At 40.2% G+C, this 19,389-nt stretch overlaps 1 protein-coding gene across 3 annotated transcripts; it reads right to left on the reverse strand.

Moving 5' to 3' along the window:
- Positions 1 to 312: 312 nt before the first annotated feature.
- On the reverse strand, positions 313 to 17,985 carry FAM50A (family with sequence similarity 50 member A). Of its 3 annotated transcripts, none has more exons than XM_026676235.2 (14): positions 17,638 to 17,985; positions 17,139 to 17,264; positions 13,766 to 13,850; positions 13,526 to 13,625; positions 12,283 to 12,419; positions 12,039 to 12,115; positions 11,824 to 11,890; positions 11,640 to 11,701; positions 10,417 to 10,493; positions 6,450 to 6,504; positions 5,327 to 5,375; positions 5,027 to 5,097; positions 4,190 to 4,300; positions 313 to 496 (listed from the first exon to the last, which is right to left on the reverse strand). In XM_026676235.2, exons 2-14 carry the CDS (start codon positions 17,247 to 17,249, stop codon positions 488 to 490), a joined length of 1,011 nt encoding a protein of 336 aa, XP_026532020.2. In that variant the 5' UTR covers positions 17,250 to 17,264; positions 17,638 to 17,985; the 3' UTR covers positions 313 to 487. The 3 variants fall into 3 exon arrangements, with proteins under 3 accessions (XP_026532020.2, XP_087812948.1, XP_026532021.2); XM_087956822.1 differs by having other exon boundaries at positions 17,650 to 17,870; XM_026676236.2 differs by having other exon boundaries at positions 17,630 to 17,815.
- Positions 17,986 to 19,389: the final 1,404 nt, after the last annotated feature.

Consider the following 19,389-nt stretch of genomic DNA (forward strand, 5'->3'; position numbering starts at 1 on the left):
CAGATTTCCACCAATTAAGAGTTCCATAACCCATTTTTTAACCTTCTGGATTAAACTGTTATGTGGGTTTTTAAAAAAAACATCTAGAATCAAGCAATATCAAAATATAGTGACTGGTTCTGAAATGTGCTTTACCTGTAAATCGACTGCCTAGATTTTGAAAATACTACCCTACACCTTAGATTCCAAGCCTAGTTGCTGAAAGCATTTTCCAGTATCAACTTAGTTCTCAAACCGAGTTTTAACTTGGTGGCTTTAGAGCTGGATCATCAGATCTTACAAGCTATGAATAATCCTAGGACCAAAAGTCACTTCAGGGTTGGGAAAAGCAAAGTTTATTTCACTGAAGGGTGGTACAAATATGGACAAGGCTTAGCTGAAGAGATGGAAGGTCTAGAAATACTGCAGGAGATCTGGGCGGAAAGAGCCAGATTCGACACATATTCACATATACACCGAGAGGATCAGGATCTCCAACAGTGGTGGCTCAGCGGATCTGTGGGGGAAGGGTAGAGAAACAGTGTTATTCCTGCCCCAGACTAGTCTCATTTCATCAGCAATTTGCTACCTCTGGTCCCTGGACAACCAGAGTAGATGCTCCCTGCCTTTAAGTGCTCTCCTTGCTTAGTTTAATATAGTGGCTTAAGATGATTATAGAACAACAAAATTAGTAATAGAGAATGTGGAATGACCTCATAGACCACAGCAATAAACATGAGAGAAGAAATTATGCCAAAGGACAAGGCCGTGGGCTTGCGGGTTAAAAAAATCATCATTATTGCTGACAACTGGGGAAGTAAAATAGCAAGAAACCAAACCTACGTACAGTCACAAGCCATCAATGGAACACAATTATGAGAGGAGCTTTGGCTGCATCAGTAGCAGCTCTCTCTGGAGTGGCAGCGATAACTCGTGCCTTTATCAGCTCTGGATTACTGTACCGGATGTCCTCAACTTATGACCACAGTTGGGACTGGAATTTTGGTTGCTAAGTGAGGCAGTCATTGAGTAACCAGATCACATTTATGACTATTTTTACTGACGTCGTTAAGTGAACCGCATGGTTAAGTGAATCCAGCTTTCCCAATTTGACTCTGTTTGTTGAAAGCCAGCTGGGAAGACTGAAAATCACGATCATTGGACTGTAAGATGCTGCGACTGTTGTCAATGTGAGCCAGTTGCCTATGCCCAAATTGTGATCACATGACTACGGGGATGGTAAAATGGATGTCATTTGTTGCGGGGCCATCATAATTTTGAACTGTCATTAAATAAATGGCCATAAGTCGAGGACTACCTGTAAGAGACTTTTAACACGAAGCTGCCTTTTGAGAATGATTCATAAGCTACAACTGGTGCAAATGGCAGAAACCCACCTACTGGAGGATGATAGTTGCCACAACCACATGACACTGACTCTGTGGATGCTACCTTGGCTACCATGTTTCTGGGTGCAGTTCAAACGCTGGGCTTAACCTGTGTGGCTTGGTTTTCAAATAGTTTTAGTCCAGTGTCCAAGTTGAACCTGCCTGCTCTGTTCATTTTGGATCCTATGGATACTTTTTCTTCGGAAAGGTGGATGGGGTCAGGATGAAGGGAGGAGGCAAAAATTGGTAGAACTCCCTCTTCTAGGGTAACTTCCCGCAGTCCAAAGGTCACCTACCCCACTGTCTGTTGAGAAGCTAAAAGCAGAGGTGTTCTATGACACTTTCAGTGCCTGATGCTGGACAGATTGCTTGGTTGAGTTGGATACCATTGACCAATATTGGATTGGGTATTGTTATTATGGCTTTAATTGGTTTTACACCTAATTTTGATGTTGTAGTTATTTTAATCACATACTGTATTCTGAACTGCGTGAAGTTGAATGGAATGGAGTAGTACCGTACATAAAAAACATAAATAAAACAAACAAATGAATAAAATCACTCCTCTACTGAAGCTCAGACCCTCAAATAGTTCCTTGGAGGGTTATGTGCACGTATATATATTTTTTAAAGGGGTCAATTGACGGCTTTATTTGGATTATTTTTATAGATGAAATTGTGTGTCTATTTTAATTGCAGCAGATACTCAATATCTGACTTCCTCAATTGTACGCAAGGCTATATATGTAACTTGGCCCTTAAATTCTTTGCATCTTATTTGCTTCCAAAATAATAATACAATATTGTTTAATACTGGAAGGGAGAGGGCACAATCATTTGTTTCAGAGGATTCCCAGCATTATTTAAGCCCTCAATCCATTTCAAATAGCTTCTGGAAATTGAAATGCAAGGCCTAAGATTATGCTGTTTGTCTCCAACACTTGTTAGAGTGCCATGAAATTTCCTTCACTTTAGAATCCCTATGAAACATATCAGAATGTATGGCACAAGCAAATACATACATACATATAAACATAAACACACACACACACAGAGAGAGACAAATCATGCTGCTAGGAAAACCCAGCAGCCAGAGAAAGGTCCCTGGGCTGGACTCTCTTTTCTTGGTTTAATGTGTGCAGACCAGAATCGGCTCCACAGAAGTGACTCCACGACAGACAAAGGATATACGATTTGGTTGCAGAAATCTCTGACTCATACGAAGTGTAAGGTTTGTAGTTCCTTCTATTTTTATAACGGTCAAAGATTCTTGTAAGCTCCTCATTTTTTGAAGAGGGAAAAAAAATCACTTCATGAAATGATGAAATGAAATGAATCTGCCCTTCAGAAGGGGGTCTCCTTTCTTCTTTACCCAGGCAAGGGAAAGCACTTTTTAGGCAGGAATCGGGAGGCAAAAATTCTGCCAGATACGGAGCGAACGTGGAAAACATCGCACAGTATTTTGAATACAGCACCATTTCATTTAAGGGCTAGACAGGTGCTGTTAGCCCACATTTAAGAGCTAGGAAGAGGCCTCCTTTCTTTGACCTAGAAAAGCAAATGGCAGCAATCCAATTATTATGCAAGCAGCTGCGGCATAAATTAGGCCTAATTTTTAAATCAATAAGAAATGAAGCTTTCTGCCAGAAATACGCTGCCCACTTAGATCTTGGTGTATTATTAGTATTACTACAGGGTTTAGAAGGGACATAATCCACTAGGATCGCAGAATCCTCAAATTGGAAGCTCTCATTTGGACCATTAAGTCTAACCTGCTGGTCAAGGCAGGAATCCAACTGGAAATGTCCCAGATAGATGGATCTCTAGCCTTTGCTTGAATGTATTCAGTTAAGGGGACCCACCTCCTTTCTGAGAAACATTTCCACTATTGAACTGCTCTTACTGTCAGAAAGGGTTTTTTTTTTAAAAAAAAAAAAATAACATTCACTCAGCATTTGCCTTCCTGTAACTTCAACCCCATTATTCAGTGTCCTGCACTCAGAAATGGAGCAGGTCTTGACCTTCTGTGTCACATCCTTTCAAGAATTTGAACAGCACTATCAGAACTGGGCACCCTACCTGAGATTGGCCCTGTCCTGTTGCTGGGATAAGGAAGGCAATTTGTCATCTCCCAATATTGCTAAACTATTACACGCACCATCCCGACCCAAGGCAATGCTGGATGCGTCTGACTGCAATTAGATTCCATCATCTTTTGCCCTAAGAAATGTTCTTTTACATGCCTCATTAATGCTCCCATCTCAAGTTGTTTCTACATTTTTCAGTGCTGTGCAGGCAGAAGAGTTTAACCTGGATCTTTCTCACAACTGAGAAACAACGCAATTTGTATGATTAAATAATAGGCAAAAGAATACATCAGTATGATTTCTGTAGAAGTAGGTCAAGCTTTAGAGACTGAGAGATTGTGAAGAATAATTGGTTGAGTTGGATGGACATTAAAGGAAAAGGTGATTGGTTGGGAAGTGTGCAAATGAACTTGATTGTCACTCTTTTTTACTCAGTATTGGCCCCCTTCTGATATATAGCACAAGCAGAAAAGCAATGACTTGTCTTTCAGACACATTACACGTGAAATCTATGTATCTGCAGTGTAATGCATGAAATGTCTGCAAGCATTTTGGATATTCACCAAAAATATGGGTTGTTTTTTTTTAAAAAAATAGGTGTCTTAATATTTCAGCTCACAGCCTGAGAATAAAAGGACAGCCGTTTACGCTCACGCGACCTTCTCCCGAATGATCCTATCCTCTTCGGACACCATCCCACAACCAAAGAGAGTCCTCTTCCCTTCTCTCCCTTACCGTATACTTGTCCCACTTCTTCTCTGGATCATAAGGCTCCCATCGGCTTGCGGGGAAAATATGTTTGTTTTTCTCATACCAGCTGCGAAGTACAACTTTACCAGCGTGGGACTGAAGGGGGACAAGAGAGGAATCAGTAGAAGTCAAAGCACTTAATGAAATCACTTCCAAATAATCTTCCCAATCAGTTCAGATGGGAAGAGGAAAGTGTTCCCAAAGAACCAACGAAAGATGAAACAGAACACTCAAAACAGAGAAAGGGAAGAATTTGTCCAGTGCAGGTCATGGGAACAAATTCTTTCTGTTAGCTTGCCTCTTAGCTGCTGGATCAATTAGGGCAGTGATCCCCAACCTTTTTTATGCCGCGGTCCGGTACCGGCATCAGCTGGGCGCCGCCATCTTTTTTTGATGAAAAAGTGCTTCCGGTGAGCTTTCTACCCGGAAAAGCTCACTGGAAGCACTTTTTCATCAAAAAAAGATGGCGGCACCCAGCAACCAGCGGCCCGGTAGGACTTGTTCCGCAGACCGGTACCGGTCCGCGGACCGGTGGTTGGGGACCCCTGAATTAGGGTATAAACCATACCTTTCACAGTTGGCTGGAGGGTTCTGGATAATTCAAGACAGCACCAGATTGGGGAAGGCAGCTTGTGTTTTTTTAAGAGGTAAGGATTTATTTATTTTTTAAAGCGTATTTGCAAGGTTCAGTATGTGTTCTGGATAAAAGCAAAAAGTAGCAACTGGATGTCAAGGCCATCTGTATTTCTTTCTTTTTTTTTTTTTTTTTTGCAATGGGCGGTCCTCTTAGCAAATGGGCTTTTAGAACCAACTTCTCCTCACCTCATCTTTTTCCACTGTTGCATCACTCAAAAGTCGGACATCATCGTGGACGTCAAAATTGAAGAGCGGGCCTGAATTAGGGAGAGTAGGTATGAGGGAGGAGAGACTTACACAACAACTGGGCTCCTATTTTAAGGCCTGGATTTTCCCTTTCGCTCCAGGCAGGATAAAAGTTCAGCCCAGTTGCCTACCCTAATAGCAGCCACCTTAGCATTCCCCTACCCCAACCTCCCAGAGGGCTTTGATAGGAGGAAGACAAAAGCCGAAAAGTAAGGAGGAGGGACAACAGAAGACACTTACCGCTTTTCCCCCGAGCCTTGGTGACAATGAAATCGTAGAAGCTGTGATGCTGGGTGGGCAGAAGAAAAGGGTTCAGGAAGTCACATCATAAAAAGATCCCCCCAACCAAACCTGAGCAAGCCACCTGGAGTTGCTACATTTAAGGGCAGCTGCTCCAACAAGCAGTGAAAGAGGGACAACGGTCAACAAAAGGAATTGTACCAAACGTGTCTAACCTGATACCCTAAGCCAGAGATCTCCAAACTTGGCCACTTTAAGACTTGTGGACTTCAACTCCCAGAATTCTCCAGCCAGCAGAGCTGCAGAGGTCAATTCTAACAGGCTTCCCCCTGACCCTGGTTCCCCATTGCAATTTCCTTTAGTTGCAAAGGCTTAACCCAGAGGTCTCCAAACTTGGCAATTTTAAGACTTGTGAACTTCAACTCCCAGAATTCTCCAGGCAGCAGAGCTGGCTGGAGAATTCTGGGAGTTGAAGTCCACAAGTCTTCAAGTGGACAAGTTTGGGGACCCTTGCCCTAAGCAGAGTGGCGGGACACCATTCTTCTTTTTTCTTCCTTCCCAAGCAAAACTTGAAGTGTCTTGCTTTTTTCCAGCTAAGCACTGACCTTAGCCCATTTCATTTTGGATACCTGTTTGGGAGGTCTCTCCCTCCCTCCAAGTCCATTGTTCCTAAAGTGGGCATGGAGCTTTCCTATTTGGAATCAGGAGCACTGGTGCTTGGAGAACTCCCAGCTGGTCTCAAAGGCAACGGGGATTGGAGCTAGCACAACTATAAAAATCTAGCGGTGGCAAAATATCTAGATTGGGTGGCGGGGGCAGAGTTTGGTTTTCTCTGAGATGTCGTGGAAGTGTTCCAAGTTCACCAATGGGCTTTTATTAAATGGAAAAAAAAGCAAACACTGACCGTGGGCTGCCTTAAACGGAACTCTCCCTTCTGCACTTATCCCCTGCTTGAGACCAAATGTGTACTAGAGGAAGGTTTCCATCCCCTCCTCTTGCAGCCAGGCGATTAGATCTACGGATCCAGAACTTCTAGACCAGTGTGACATTGGCATAACGGAGTAAAGTAGGGGAACACTGCAGGGAATGTAAATGGCCCAGTGGGACAGAGTCCTCTACTTACATGTGGAATGATGAGATCTTCCTTGATGTACATAAGCTGCTCCACACCAGCTGACCTGCAGGGAAAGATGTGCATTTAGCTTCTCAAGTCTTCCCTGAGATGCATCAGGTGTTTTGGGCCCAGAGGGACTGCATCTGCAGAGCAGAGTATGTACTAAGCCGGGGGGGGAGGTCAAACTCGATCGCGTCGTGGGCCGGATCGTGACATATCGCAATGTTTTTTTGCTTTTGCAGAGCAGGGGTGGGCGTGGCCTTCGCACGCTGTATCTGGCCAGCAGGCTGCCAGTTTGACAGGCCTGTAGGCAGATGTGTTCCCAGGTGGGTGATAGTGGGGAAAATACAAAGCCATTGGAGGTGGGTGTATTCATTGGTAGCAGCAGTTAAGCAAAAGTAAGAGTTAGGAAAAGTGCAGGCTGCGTGCAGGCTGTTGGGAGTGTGGTTCATTTTCAAGGGAAGCAATGGCAAGGAAAAAATGAAGGCTAGAAATATGTGAGTGAGGGAGAAGCTGAATGGGCTGGTCAGGAAGGAGGATAAGGTGGGTTGGTGGGCAACCCAATCAGTGGACAGTTTTGAGAAAGGAAGGCATGGGGAAGGTCAGGAAGACCAGTGTAAGGATCAGTCAGGTAAGCACTGCTTAGTGCAGGGGTCTCCAACCTTGGCAACTTTAAGACTTGTGGACTTCAACTCACAGAATTCCCCTGCCAGCTTTGAAGTCCACAAGTCTTAAAGTTGCCAAGGTTGGAGACCCCTGGCTTAGTGAGCTGTCATTAAGGAGAACAGACAAGGCCAGCAAAAGAGGAGGGGAGAGAGGCAAGGCCCATTAACCTTGCCCTATTCATCCATTAAAAACTCTGGGATTTTTTTGGACAAAAATCTGGACAATAACATCTTTTGGATTTCAACTCAGCCAACCCGGAAGACACCCGGTCTGGCTAAACTTCCAAGTTACAAGTGGTTTGATCCATTAATGAAACAAGACACATTATCAGACTTGTGCACACCTAAGTCTCCTTCTTTAGAAAAGAAGATGGCTGATATTCCGGTCTGCAGTGCTTCGGGCAGGCAGGAATCCGTGACTGTGCACGGTTTCTGCCTGCGCTGCGCTGCCGGAGTGCCCTGAGCCACCTGGCTTCAGGGCTAGCCACCTCCGTAGAAGGTGGCGAAGATAGGGGGATCTGGCAGGGTCGAGAGATATTGCACCTCTCTTCCCTAGCCAGCTAAACCCCTTTTCCGAAGGCAGCTGAGCAGCAGGTCAGAAATGGCCGCCACATAGAAGCGCTCAGCCGGAAAAAGAAAGTGCAGGAGGAGTCAAGAAGAAGTGAAAGTTTTTTTGCTTACCGGGACAAAGCAACAACGAAAGTACCCTGGAACTTAAAATTTGCGAAAGATACATCGTTTCCAGAGATTTGCAAGCGCGAATGGAAGTTAAAAGGGAAAGTTTTTCTTTTTTTCACTCTCCTTCCTAACTTGACAGAGAATGGAAGTGCAAGAGAAATCGGAAAAACCCGCATTGGCACTGATAGGTAATTAAATGCTAAAGGGATAAGGATTTCTGAATATTTTAAAAAAATCTTTTTTGCTGTAAGTGGGAAGGGAGAGGAAAAGAATTGGAGCAGGAATTGGAAGTAAGGAGGAGATTGCCTAGAACCTCAAAGAACTATTAAATACTAACAAGATTTCTAAAAGATACATTTTAACTGGAACTTTGTAACTAAACAGTAACCCCAGAAAGAGAAAGTGAAGAAAGAAGAAAGTGCTAAAAGAAACAGCTTATCTGGATTGTTTGGTGACTTTGGGACTTTTGGGAATTATTTTTGACTAAGAACACTTGGGTGGTTGTTTTGGAAAAAAAAATTCTTTCTACAATGGCATCACTTGTGGATGAATTGAAAATTGAATACAAAAAATACAAAGAAGAAGAACAAGAAGGGAAAGACTCTCTTGGCACTCTTTTTCCATTTTTAGAAATGGCGATTTGCACCTATGAGAAACTGACTGCGCAACAAGATGATTGGGACAAAGAAGAAGCCATCTTTGATGAACAAGTAACTTTATTTGGGGAAGAAAAGGAGAAAGAGGAAAAGAAAAAGGGGACTTTACTTGAAAAACAACCAAAAAGGAGAAAAATAAGGTGAAAAGTGGATACAATGTTGGAAAACAACAGAAAGGGGGAAAGCAGAAGAAGAAAAGGGAGGTGGAGAGACAAGGGGTAAAAAGGGCAGGGAGAAGAACAAGCAAGGGAGGAAGGAAGGGATGAGACGCCTTAATGGTGGGGAGCAAGATGTAAAGAAACAAGATTCATTTAGAGATAATGGGAAAATTTAATTGAAAAAGGGATTCTGCAAAGGTACACAAGATTTTATTCTTATATTGGTACTTAGAAATATTGTTAGAAAATTGGAAATAACATGTGACCAAAAATGGGATTAAATGTTTAGTGTAACTTAGTGAAATTTTTGTGAAGAAAAGAAGGCAATGAAATAAATGAGAGAATTGAAGTAGGAGGAAATGGGAACATTTTAATGATACAATGACTTAAATACAATGGTTTAAAGAAAATGCCTAAGTGGTCGCTTATACGGTATATCCCTGGATGCTGGGATGGCTTCGATCCGCCCTCATCTATGGAAGGCGGCATAAGTGTTCCCATAAAAGTATGATATTCAATTGATAAATTGAAAAGTGATGTGTAAAATGTTTAAGATATAAATGAATATTAATATTAATGATTAGATTTGTATTGGCATTGATAGTTTTAATTATATTATATACTCATACTTTTTTTCTTTTTATAAAATATGATGTGTAATTTTAGAATGTACTAAACAGAATCCCAATGGAAGTCATGTATTATATTAAGTACTATAAATTTAGGGGAAAGAGTCAAAGGCGTCACACTCCAATCAGTGTACAGGAGAAGTTTTGTTTAAAGAGAAAAGAGAAATAGATAGCTGGAAACAGAACAGACAAAAATAATAAATATTATGATCTGAACTGAGATGAGATAAATAAAATAAAACTAAGAGTTAAAAGAGGTGAGAAGCTATATAGAAAATGGAAAATGGTAATAAGATATGGAATGGTATATAAAATGAACATGAATTTGAATTTGTGTCTGTACGAAGAGATGTAACCCGGGATCAAGCAGCTTTCAGAAAAGATGTTTTATGCTTTTATGTTTTGCTTGTTTGTGTATTGCCTTTGAAAATCAATAAAATTTGTTTAAAAAAAAAAAAGAAGATGGCTAAGCATATGTTCCTTTTGAAGTTTGCTAACTTTTCCAATGCAAAATGGCCAGTTGTGTTACAGGGCAGTGCTGCCGAATCTCACTTACCATCTACATTAGATATTGGCCTTTATAATTCATGCTTCATATACAGGTAGTCCTCGGCTTACGATCACAACTGAGCCTAAAGTGTCTGTTGCTAAGTGAGACATTGGTAAGTGAGTTTTGACCCATTTTACGACCTTTCTTGCCAGAGCTGTTAAGTGAATCACTTCAGTTAAGTTAGTCACAGGATTGTTAAGGGAATCTGGTTTCCCCATTGACTTTGCTTGTCAGAAGGTTGCAAAGGGGATGACAGGACCCCAGGACCCTGCAATCATCATAAATATGAACCAGTTCAGCCAAGCGTCTGAATTTTGTTCATGTGACCGTAGGAATATAAGTGTGAAAAATGGTCATGTCCCTTTTTTCAGTGCTGTTGTAACTTCGAATGGTCACAAAATGAACTGTTGTAAGTGAAGGACCACCTGTAGTGATTTCTGAGGTAAAAAAACATTTTTCCCCATTGTAATTGGGTCAATGAGGCTGATATCATCAGCTGGCACAAGGCCAGGATCTATCTACCAGGGCTAACTGTAATATTCACCAGATGGTAACAACTTGCACTCACAAATGAATGCAAATTGAAATGAATTCTCCTCAGCCAGCTACATGGAAAATAAAACTCCACAAAGTCCTTTACCGAAGCTCACTGAAGTCCTTGCGCAAGATCTCCAGGGCCTTTTGCAGGAACTGCTGAATGGTGTTGCCCTTTTTCATCTACACTGAGGGAAAAGAAAAGTCAGTTGGGAATGGATTTCTCTCAGACAACCCCCACAACTAAAAGCTCGCACCGTTCTCTGCGGAGTCATCTCTCTTAGTTTACTTTATTTCATCCAAGAAACTCCTGGAATCCATTTTTCATCTTCATCTCAATAAATATTTGATCATATAACCGTGGCTAGTCTAAGAATGGTGACTCCTCTATGCTGCCATTTTCATGCCTAGGTGGAAAGTGGAATTTGGAACATTCCAGAACTTGTCTGACACTCTAAACACTCAGCCAATGTGTGAGTAATTTCTATCTCCCCCACTCCCACATGTTTATTTATATAAAAGATTTAGAAGCCTGGCCTTTAACTGAAAGATTTGTCAGTAAAATCTTTACCAGATTTTGTGAGGGTGATTTTTTCTTTAGAGAGGTTATAGGTTAAAGGGGACAATTGTTTATATGGAGGATTTTTAAAAAAGGTTTGGTGTGGAACAAAAATGACAAAAGAAATGTTGTTTTCCTGGCCTGTGAATATCTGAGGTTATAGCATTGCTGGGTGAAAACAACTGTGGGCCTGACCACTCTTATGATAACAGACAACTGGGAGCCACATTTTAGTACAATGGTATTAAAAAAAATAGCTATGATGCAATGCACCCCTGAGAGCCAGTTTGATCTAATGACTGAGGCTCCTGGTTAGAAATCAGGAGACTGTGAGTTCTAATCCCACCTTGGGCAGGAAAGTTGCTGGGTGACTTTGGGCCAGTCACTCTCTCTCAGCCCAACCCACCTCACAGGAATGCTATTGGGGGGGAAACATTAAATATGTTCACCGCCTTGAGTAATTCATAAAATAATAAAGGCAGGACATAAACAAGCAAACAAACAAACAAATATGTTTCTTCTCCTGAACTAAGAATGAACAAAGCTGAACACTTGATGGAATGCTAAACAGCCATGGAGTAGTATTTTACCTCAGACATTTTAAGAAGCTGGTCCAGGACACAGAATACATTGACACACAATTAAAAGCAGGGTACTGTATGGAAGAAGTCGACAACCTGAGTCCTTGTATTCTAGACCCAAGCATTAAACCACCCATTGGTTTTCCAAAGCTGAGAACAAAATCCAAGCAGGTTGGGAGTAAAGCTCACCTTCACTGTTCGGCGGTGCCCAGAGCCATCCCAGTAACTGAATGTGATCTCAATTTCTTCACCTGGCCAAACACAAAGAAATAAAATAGTGAAAAAGGATGGGAGACACAATTATAACACAATTATAACGGTCACCCCTCCACTTGGAAGGCATGCCAGAGCAGCTTCTCTTTCCATCACTCACTCTTGATTTTTTCTTGTTTGGCCTCCCACTCTTGGCGAAGCTCTTCACGCAGGCGGTTTTCTTCTTCCTGAAATCCAGGATGTGGAAGAGAAAAGGATGAAGCAATCTGGGGCCCTCCCTATTTTGGTGAAGTATAACTCTCAGCATCCATTACTCTTGACTGCTGTAGTTTATGGGAGCTAATCAGCATCACTTACAGGACAAGTAATTCATACCTCCCGGTCACGATCAGGGAGGAAGCTAGTGTCCACATCTGGATTCTTCCCAAGTTTCTTCTTTTTGGGAGGCAACTCTAAGAAAAGCAGGAGAACCGTGTATGAATGAGGAGCTACCTTTAACATTTTGTTGCCTGAATTCCACAGTCACTGTCCTACACTTCCCTCCACTGCTATTGCTATCGTCACACCAGGCCTACTTCGGCTTCACTTTCTGCAATGCATCCAGCCTACTATTCCTCACCTTCTCGTTCCAATTCTGCTTCCTCATCTTCTTCCTCAGCATCATCTTCCTCCTCTTCATCCAGAGTGAAGGACAAGCTTGAGATCTTACGTTTTTGTTCCTGCTTGCGTTCCCGCTCCCGCATCCGTTCCAGTTTTCTATGAGAAGGGTATAAAAAAATTAGTAAGGCATGAAATGCACACTCGAGGGAGCTCTTACAAGATTTCTGAGAAAGGTAGTGTTGAAAAAACATTAGGACCACTGAAGGAACAAAAAATCGAAAACACAACTGATTCAACCTCATTTCTTAGAAGGAGCAGGAAAGGAGCTTTTTAAAAGAACTGTTACGCTATCCAAAGCCAAAGTATCAGGTTACACTGTCATTGAGAATAAAATGACTTTCAAGGCCAATGGTGACTTATCACTATAATAGTATTCAAACTGTCACTATTTGGACAAATCATACAATTGTTATATTCCGATTTGTCATTCTCAAACTGCTGACATTTAATTACTGTTTGATGAAACATTTTCTTATTCTATTAGTGATATTAATTCAGTTCTTAAAATAACACTTTAATAAACCAAATTACAAATGAAGGGAAACTGTGCACAAAGGATTGATAAGAGTTCAAAATTATTCTTATAATTTAAAAAAAGATGAACCCTTGTGTCCTGTCATGAAATGTCTCTGTTCTAAAGTTAGTGAAGAATAATCTGTGGCCTGGAGACTTTGTAGCTGGTGTAAGACTATCATGTTAGATTAAAAAAAAAAAGATCTGCCTATTTCAACATCTTCATTTTGAACTCTTGTCAGATATCCCTGGGATGTTGACAGGAAAAGCATGAAGACAAATACAAAACCTTTGTTAGTTTATCTCTGGAGTTTCCTTGATTGTTCTATTACTTAGTTAAACCCCTTAAAAATTCATTCTAGGATCGTTTAATTCACTAGATAGTAAATTCCATAAATTTGGAGGCATGGAAATGGTAATTTTTTTACATGTCCTAAACCTACTGCCTATCATTCTTCTTAAGGGACTCACATCTCCCCCCAAAAAAAACAGTGTTATCAAATAGGTAAACTGGTTTTCCCCAGATGTTTTGTGCTCCAATTACTCCAAACAAGCACATCCAATATCAAGGGATTATGTAAACTATGGGTCAAAAGAGCTGAAAGATACAAGGTTGCCCATTCCCAAGTAATGGAAGATATTCTCCAAGACCCAAGTTATCCTGCCCATGCACACTTTCACAAACTTACAGTTGTAATTCTTTGGACTGTTCCTTTTTGGCTAGTTGCTTCTCCCGTTCCTTTACAAGGGCCTCTTGCTTGGCCTTCATGTCATTGAGGGTCACCAAACCTATTGGAAGAAGCTGTGCTGGAAATAGGCCCAAACACTATACAGGAGAGAAGGTAATTCACGCAAGCTAAGGAATGGAGGCCAGGGCTTGGGGCCTCTTTCTAAAACATAGGTCACTCTTTAACTACATCCAGACTCACCAACGGTGCTAGATTTCAACTCGGCTTCCACTGCATCATAATGGGCAGAGAATTTCTTATCGATGTTTGACTTCATGATGTTCTCCTGCCATGGGCAAAGAACAGATCATTCAGAAGTACTATATTCCCATATTTGGACTCAACCCAGTAAAAAACAGCAAGTATCTTAGGTAGTAAAGTCAGGGATTTTGATCCATTTACTGTATTTAGGCAAATTTAGAGGATTGCAACCTAACCTAACCACAGAAGTCAGTATAGATTACATAATTTTTCTATGAATTTCAATTAGCCAGGAAAGATAAAGAAACATGTTTCTTCTCATCAAGGGTAAGTGTTCATGTGGGGATGAGCAAACTCTCAAGCAGAACATATGGTTGCATGTTATATTAGATTGCGTGATAAAAAGACCACCAACAAAGATGAGGTGGTGCTTATGATAACTGGGGAATTTTCAAGAATTACCTGGGCAATCAGGATAAGAAATATTATATGAACAACAGATGTTAGTGTCAAATAGGGGATTTGTTATTGCATTTACAAGAAACATATGTCTGGCCGAGTACACCTCAAGACAAAGCATTGGGAAAGCACTTATGTAGCAATTACACAGTGAACACAAGGGAGCAAGCTCAACTCAATGCTGACAGAAGAAGCAGAGTTATCAATCATTATCAAATAAACAGTCAACTTAGGTCCTGACGTAAGAGAATGTCAAATCTATGAATAGCCAGTATAAATATAGTCCGGCAAATCCATCAAAAGAAATGGGTGAGATGTTCTGAATTACTATAGTTTGCTCTCAAAAGGGCTGCAGAATTTTAGCCTGTTTATAATGAACATTCTTTTTTGATTAGTCACTCAGAATAAAGTGCTTAAAATATAAACCTCCATACCAGATTTATAACTTTAAATCCCATCATGCAAAAGAGGAAAACATGTTACTTAATCCTAAGGATGAGGCCCACTTACAATTCTGCATGAAACAGCAACAGAACACAGTAAGACAGGTGTCAGCACAGGCATAAGTAAAAAATATTTTTATACTAATTTTATTAAAAATTACAATTAAAAAAATAAAAGCTAATACAAACTAAAAAATAAAATCAAAAGAAAAAACAGAATATGCAAAAAAGAAAAAATAGAAAAATAGAAAAGAAAAAAATATGAATATAATAAACAAAAACAAAATACATATATAAAAATTGCTTCCCCATTCATCACAAGTATAAACAATTTTAATAACTTATCACTTTTTCTTAAAATACAACAAATGATATCTTGTTCCAGTATTCCATCTCTTATCTAAAAAGCAATCCTTAAAGCTTCATTTTTAATCCTGATCAGCAAGTCATTTAATGGTTACCAGAAATAACAATTCTATTTTAATTTTGATCAGATAAACCAACTTTATGTTCCTTCCTTTTTCGTTTAATAATCTTGATCTTTAGTCCCATCAAATTATGGTCTACAACTTTTTGTTTTCAAGGTTTTAATAGGTATCTTTTGTAAATACAATATAGGAAAGTTATCCAGGATACTTTTTTTGGTTTGTTATGTGTATATTCATTTTTTATTATTAAGACACCAGTCAATTTCATTTTTATGTCCAGTGTAGCATCTTTTTCCATATCATTCTTGTAGCCTGTCATTTTTAACTCTACTTTCAGATCAGTCTGTTTTTCCAGTAAAACTTGTTCCTCTTTCATAACATTTTCTAAATACAGTCTATCTATAGAGGCAGATACTTTTAAAAATAACTTCTGAATTCCTTGTTCACAAATATCCTCACTGTTTGAAAGTTATATTTTCTTCTCTAGAGTCCCACCTTCAAAGTTGTATCCTACTTTTTAAAGATAATTCAAAACAAAAGCTTTTTCCCACAGGAAGGAATTTTATAATTAATTCCAAGATCTTATTTCAAATCCATCTGGATCCATTGTAACTTTCCAAAATCAAAGTTCTAAGTACTTGTTCTTAAAAACTTGTGTTTAAAACTTGTTTTGCTGAAGGAAACCAATCCACTGCTGTAAAATTTGTTAATCCAAGGATTCCTAATAGCTAAAATGCAACTAAGGACACATTTTCAAAAATGGTTAGAAAATAAAGTATGCAAACCCAGTGGGCACACTATGGTTTAAGCAAAAAGATGGCTATTCTCTTGTCTCCCAAAGCTCTAAACCCACTGAAGACTGTCCTGAGGTTGTTGTTTTTCATGAAGATCAACTGTCTGGGGCACTTGTGGGCAATCTCAATTCCTCCCCTTACCAGAGAGGAATTATGAAGAGCAGGTCTACCCACTGCTCTTCAATCTGCCCTGTTCGTTGGCTCTGTTTTTAGCAAAGCGATCCTCAGTTTGTCATTTCTTTCCCCAAAACCCTGAAAAACATTCTTCTGCTGCCTTAGGAGACTTATGTTTAAGACACAAGTCACAAAATAGTAAGTTTATGTGCAAGGTAATAATAAGGATCCATTGCAGGGTTTTTAAAGAAATGTCTTACATCTCTCATTTTTACTGAAAATGGAGCAAGCGTAGTCTATTCAGGAGTACATTTGAGACAAATTTTCTCTCTTAAAAAGTCAATGAAATGACCAGTGCAATAACCAGAAAAATTTAAGCTTGTTCCGCTAGAGAAAAGAAATCTGAAAATGGTAAATGTCTTGGGCAGATTGAAAAATCATGTTTTTTTATGATTTTTCAAATAAAAAAGGAAAATTAGAGCAATATTCATATTATGAGGACTATGAATAAAATATTCTTAAAGGTGACAAAAGATGTTTAGGAAGACAAGAAATTTCTTAAAGTGACATTAAGAATAAACATTCAATCATAATTGCTTCACAGAAAAATAAATAACATAGAAGAGTTTCCATTCCAGCTCTAATGTCAAGAAAGGTTAAGCGTCTGAAGAAGGAGATATGTTCTAGAAGAAATATTGTACTCAAATCAGAAACATAACAACCAACTTAAACCCTGGTGATGAGCTGCACTCCCTGCATTCACTATTTGAATGTGACATCAAATATTTGGTAGGGTATCGACTTGCTTTTAAAACACTTCTCTTTAGCTTTTTTAATTCTGCATGAAGCCTACACATATTATAGAAAAACGAAGCAAAAATACTAAAAGCGTCTCCTTTTTAAAAACATGCCCACTTTTTTAGAAATATATTCATGATTAACGGTGGAAACTCTTGCCCTTGTTTTTGACTAAGGAAAAGAACATTCTCTCCCATTCCTTCTCTTAAAACCTCCACCTTTGCCAGAATGATTCCAAACAAACCCTTATTTCTAAGAAACAACCCCATGTTCCTTAGCATGATCTCCTTTTAAGTATTCAAAAACCAATCTCTGGATGATTTCTACTTCTCATCACCTCAGCGATGCGTTGCCTCATTTGTTCCATATGCTCCCGTTGCCTCTCTCTCTTCTTCATCAACTGAAGGGCCCGGCCAGCCTCGCTGGCAGCTCCTTTGTATTGTGCCATGATGGCTGATGGAACCTGTGAGGGACAAAACACATCCATGAAGCTGCTGTACATTTACTGCCTTCTCTGACAGGCAGCAGCTCTCCAGAAACTAACCCATCTTACTCCTTATGATCCTTTTAATGGACGCTGCATCAAGCCTGTAAAAGCAGATGATCTACCACTGATCATCAATGGCAATCGTGAAGACCACCCCTAATAACAGAAAGACATCCAAGGGCTGGAAAGCAAAGGGAAGATATAGGACAAGGTGATGTGGGATTTCTGGGTCTGGCATGAGAAACGGTGAAAGAAAAAGGGGGGGATTCTTGACTGGTCAAAATGCCGTGGAATTTCTCCCACCCACCCCCACCCACCCCCAAAAAAATGTTCAGAAAAACCTTCTAACCGCAAATCCCACCAGCTGCTTGTTCCAAGTCACTCGCACGGACCAGGACCGAACTGAACTCCAACCTTCCTCTTCCTATTTTCCCACGATCGCCACAAAACTCGGAAACTCTATCGATTCACAGCCGGAAGTTCCGGTAGAAACGGCTTGTTGCCGTTACCTACGAATGCCCAAGGGGTAGGGGAGAAGGTTGTTCTAGCCTTGGCAACCTCTATGATAAGATTTGCCGAGGCGGGCTTATGGAGTCGGAAGTGTCAGTCAAAGACGGAAAAGAGGCGTGATTTGCGTAGGAGCGCGATTAATCTTTTGCAATCCAAAGAGGCGGCGACGTAGCTTCCTAGAGAGATGCTAAAGAAAGGGAGAAATAAAATAGAAGTCTCAGTGGAAGCGTTGCCCTGGTTGCGCTTCTCCCTCCCTGTGAGAAAGTGCAAATACAGTCCTATTATAGAACCCGATACTTGTCTGTTTAGGAATTAAATGAATTAAATTAAATAGGACCGACTCCCAGATAACTGGGTTTTAGGATTGCAGATAAAATTGCTGGTTTCTCCATGTCGCGGTTCGTTTCCTCGCCCCGCTGCAAGGCGGCGTGGGAATTAACGAGTGAACGTGCCCCAAATCGGTTTGGGTTGATTTTGAGCAAAATCGACCAGACCTTCAAAAACCTCAGCCAACCACGATCAAGTTATAAGAAGTTGATAGTCTAAACTAAAACATCGGGAAAGTGCCAGTTTGGCTGCTGTTTTTAATTAACTGGCAAACGAGGTCCTGTTCCATTTTCTTTCGTGAAGTTAATGCTGGCCCTCCCCAGGGACCAGTCCCTGCTTCGTCACATATAATTATGTGAATAATAATTAAGCCTTGTGGAGTAACGTGGCAAATATTTTTCAACTAGCGCACCTTCTGTGAAGATAGGAAACCGAATCTAGGCAGTACAGGATACCTGGGTAACTCGGCTTTCACAAGCCCTCCCCTCCAGTCGATAATGTAAGGGTGTTTTCTGGGTTTGAAGCTTGGCAATCCTTTGTGTGAAACTATGCTATTGAAAGCGATCCCGCTAAGAAGGGCGAAATCAGCGGCACTCGCTTTCTGGAAAACTGCGTTTCAAAAGCGCTACAAAAAACCACCCCTTTTAATCATTTTGTGATCATGCGTGCAAATTGACAAGTTAGGTCATGTTTACTAAATATGGTTTATCGGGATACACAAACCTGGTGAATTGGGTGGTGTCAACAAACCAATCGTTTATTAATAAACAAGCTACCATATAGTGTATCTGTGGAAGAAATGAACAGTGATGGTAGTTTGAATTTTCCTTTTTAAAAAGGTACTATTATCATGGTTTTAACTCTCCACTTATTGGCCTGGCCAAAAGGGATGAAGAAAAATAATTTAAGGAAGCTGGACTGACATTTGAATATTCTTCCCATATCATTGTATGCAATATGGATGAATGTATTCTCATGACCCTTAAATGAGATGTATGTTGTCATAATTTGCAAACTCAGTTGGGAAGGATGTTTCCTGGTTTCCTTTATATTATTTGAATTTAGTTTGCACCGATTGCTTATAGAAATTGTTTGTCAACTTGCCCATGATGCCAAATTAATATATACAGAAGTGATACACATTCATCATTTTTATTGATCAATAGAAAGTTGCCATTTTAAATATTTGAAAAAATCTGATTTACCTCAGTGGGTATCTTTGTGCCAGTTGTTCGTTCAGAGGGTAGTATTTAAATTTACCGGC

This window comes from Notechis scutatus, chromosome 2, assembly GCF_049901735.1.
Source record: "Notechis scutatus isolate UNSWTSFEM ecotype Mainland chromosome 2, rNotScu1.2, whole genome shotgun sequence".
In the NCBI taxonomy this organism is placed as follows: Eukaryota; Metazoa; Chordata; class Lepidosauria; order Squamata; family Elapidae; genus Notechis; species Notechis scutatus.

What these genes read in the sequence shown, in the direction of transcription:
- FAM50A (XM_026676235.2), bottom strand. Translation starts at nt 17,249, where the DNA reads ATGGCACAATACAAAGGAGCTGCCAGCGAGGCTGGCCGGGCCCTTCAG. An exon ending in TGAGGCAACGCATCGCTGAG is followed by an intron (nt 13,851 to 17,138) that starts GTGATGAGAAGT and finishes TGCCCATGGCAG; the next exon opens with GAGAACATCATGAAGTCAAA. An exon ending in GTTGAAATCTAGCACCGTTG is followed by an intron (nt 13,626 to 13,765) that starts GTGAGTCTGGAT and finishes TTCTTCCAATAG; the next exon opens with GTTTGGTGACCCTCAATGAC.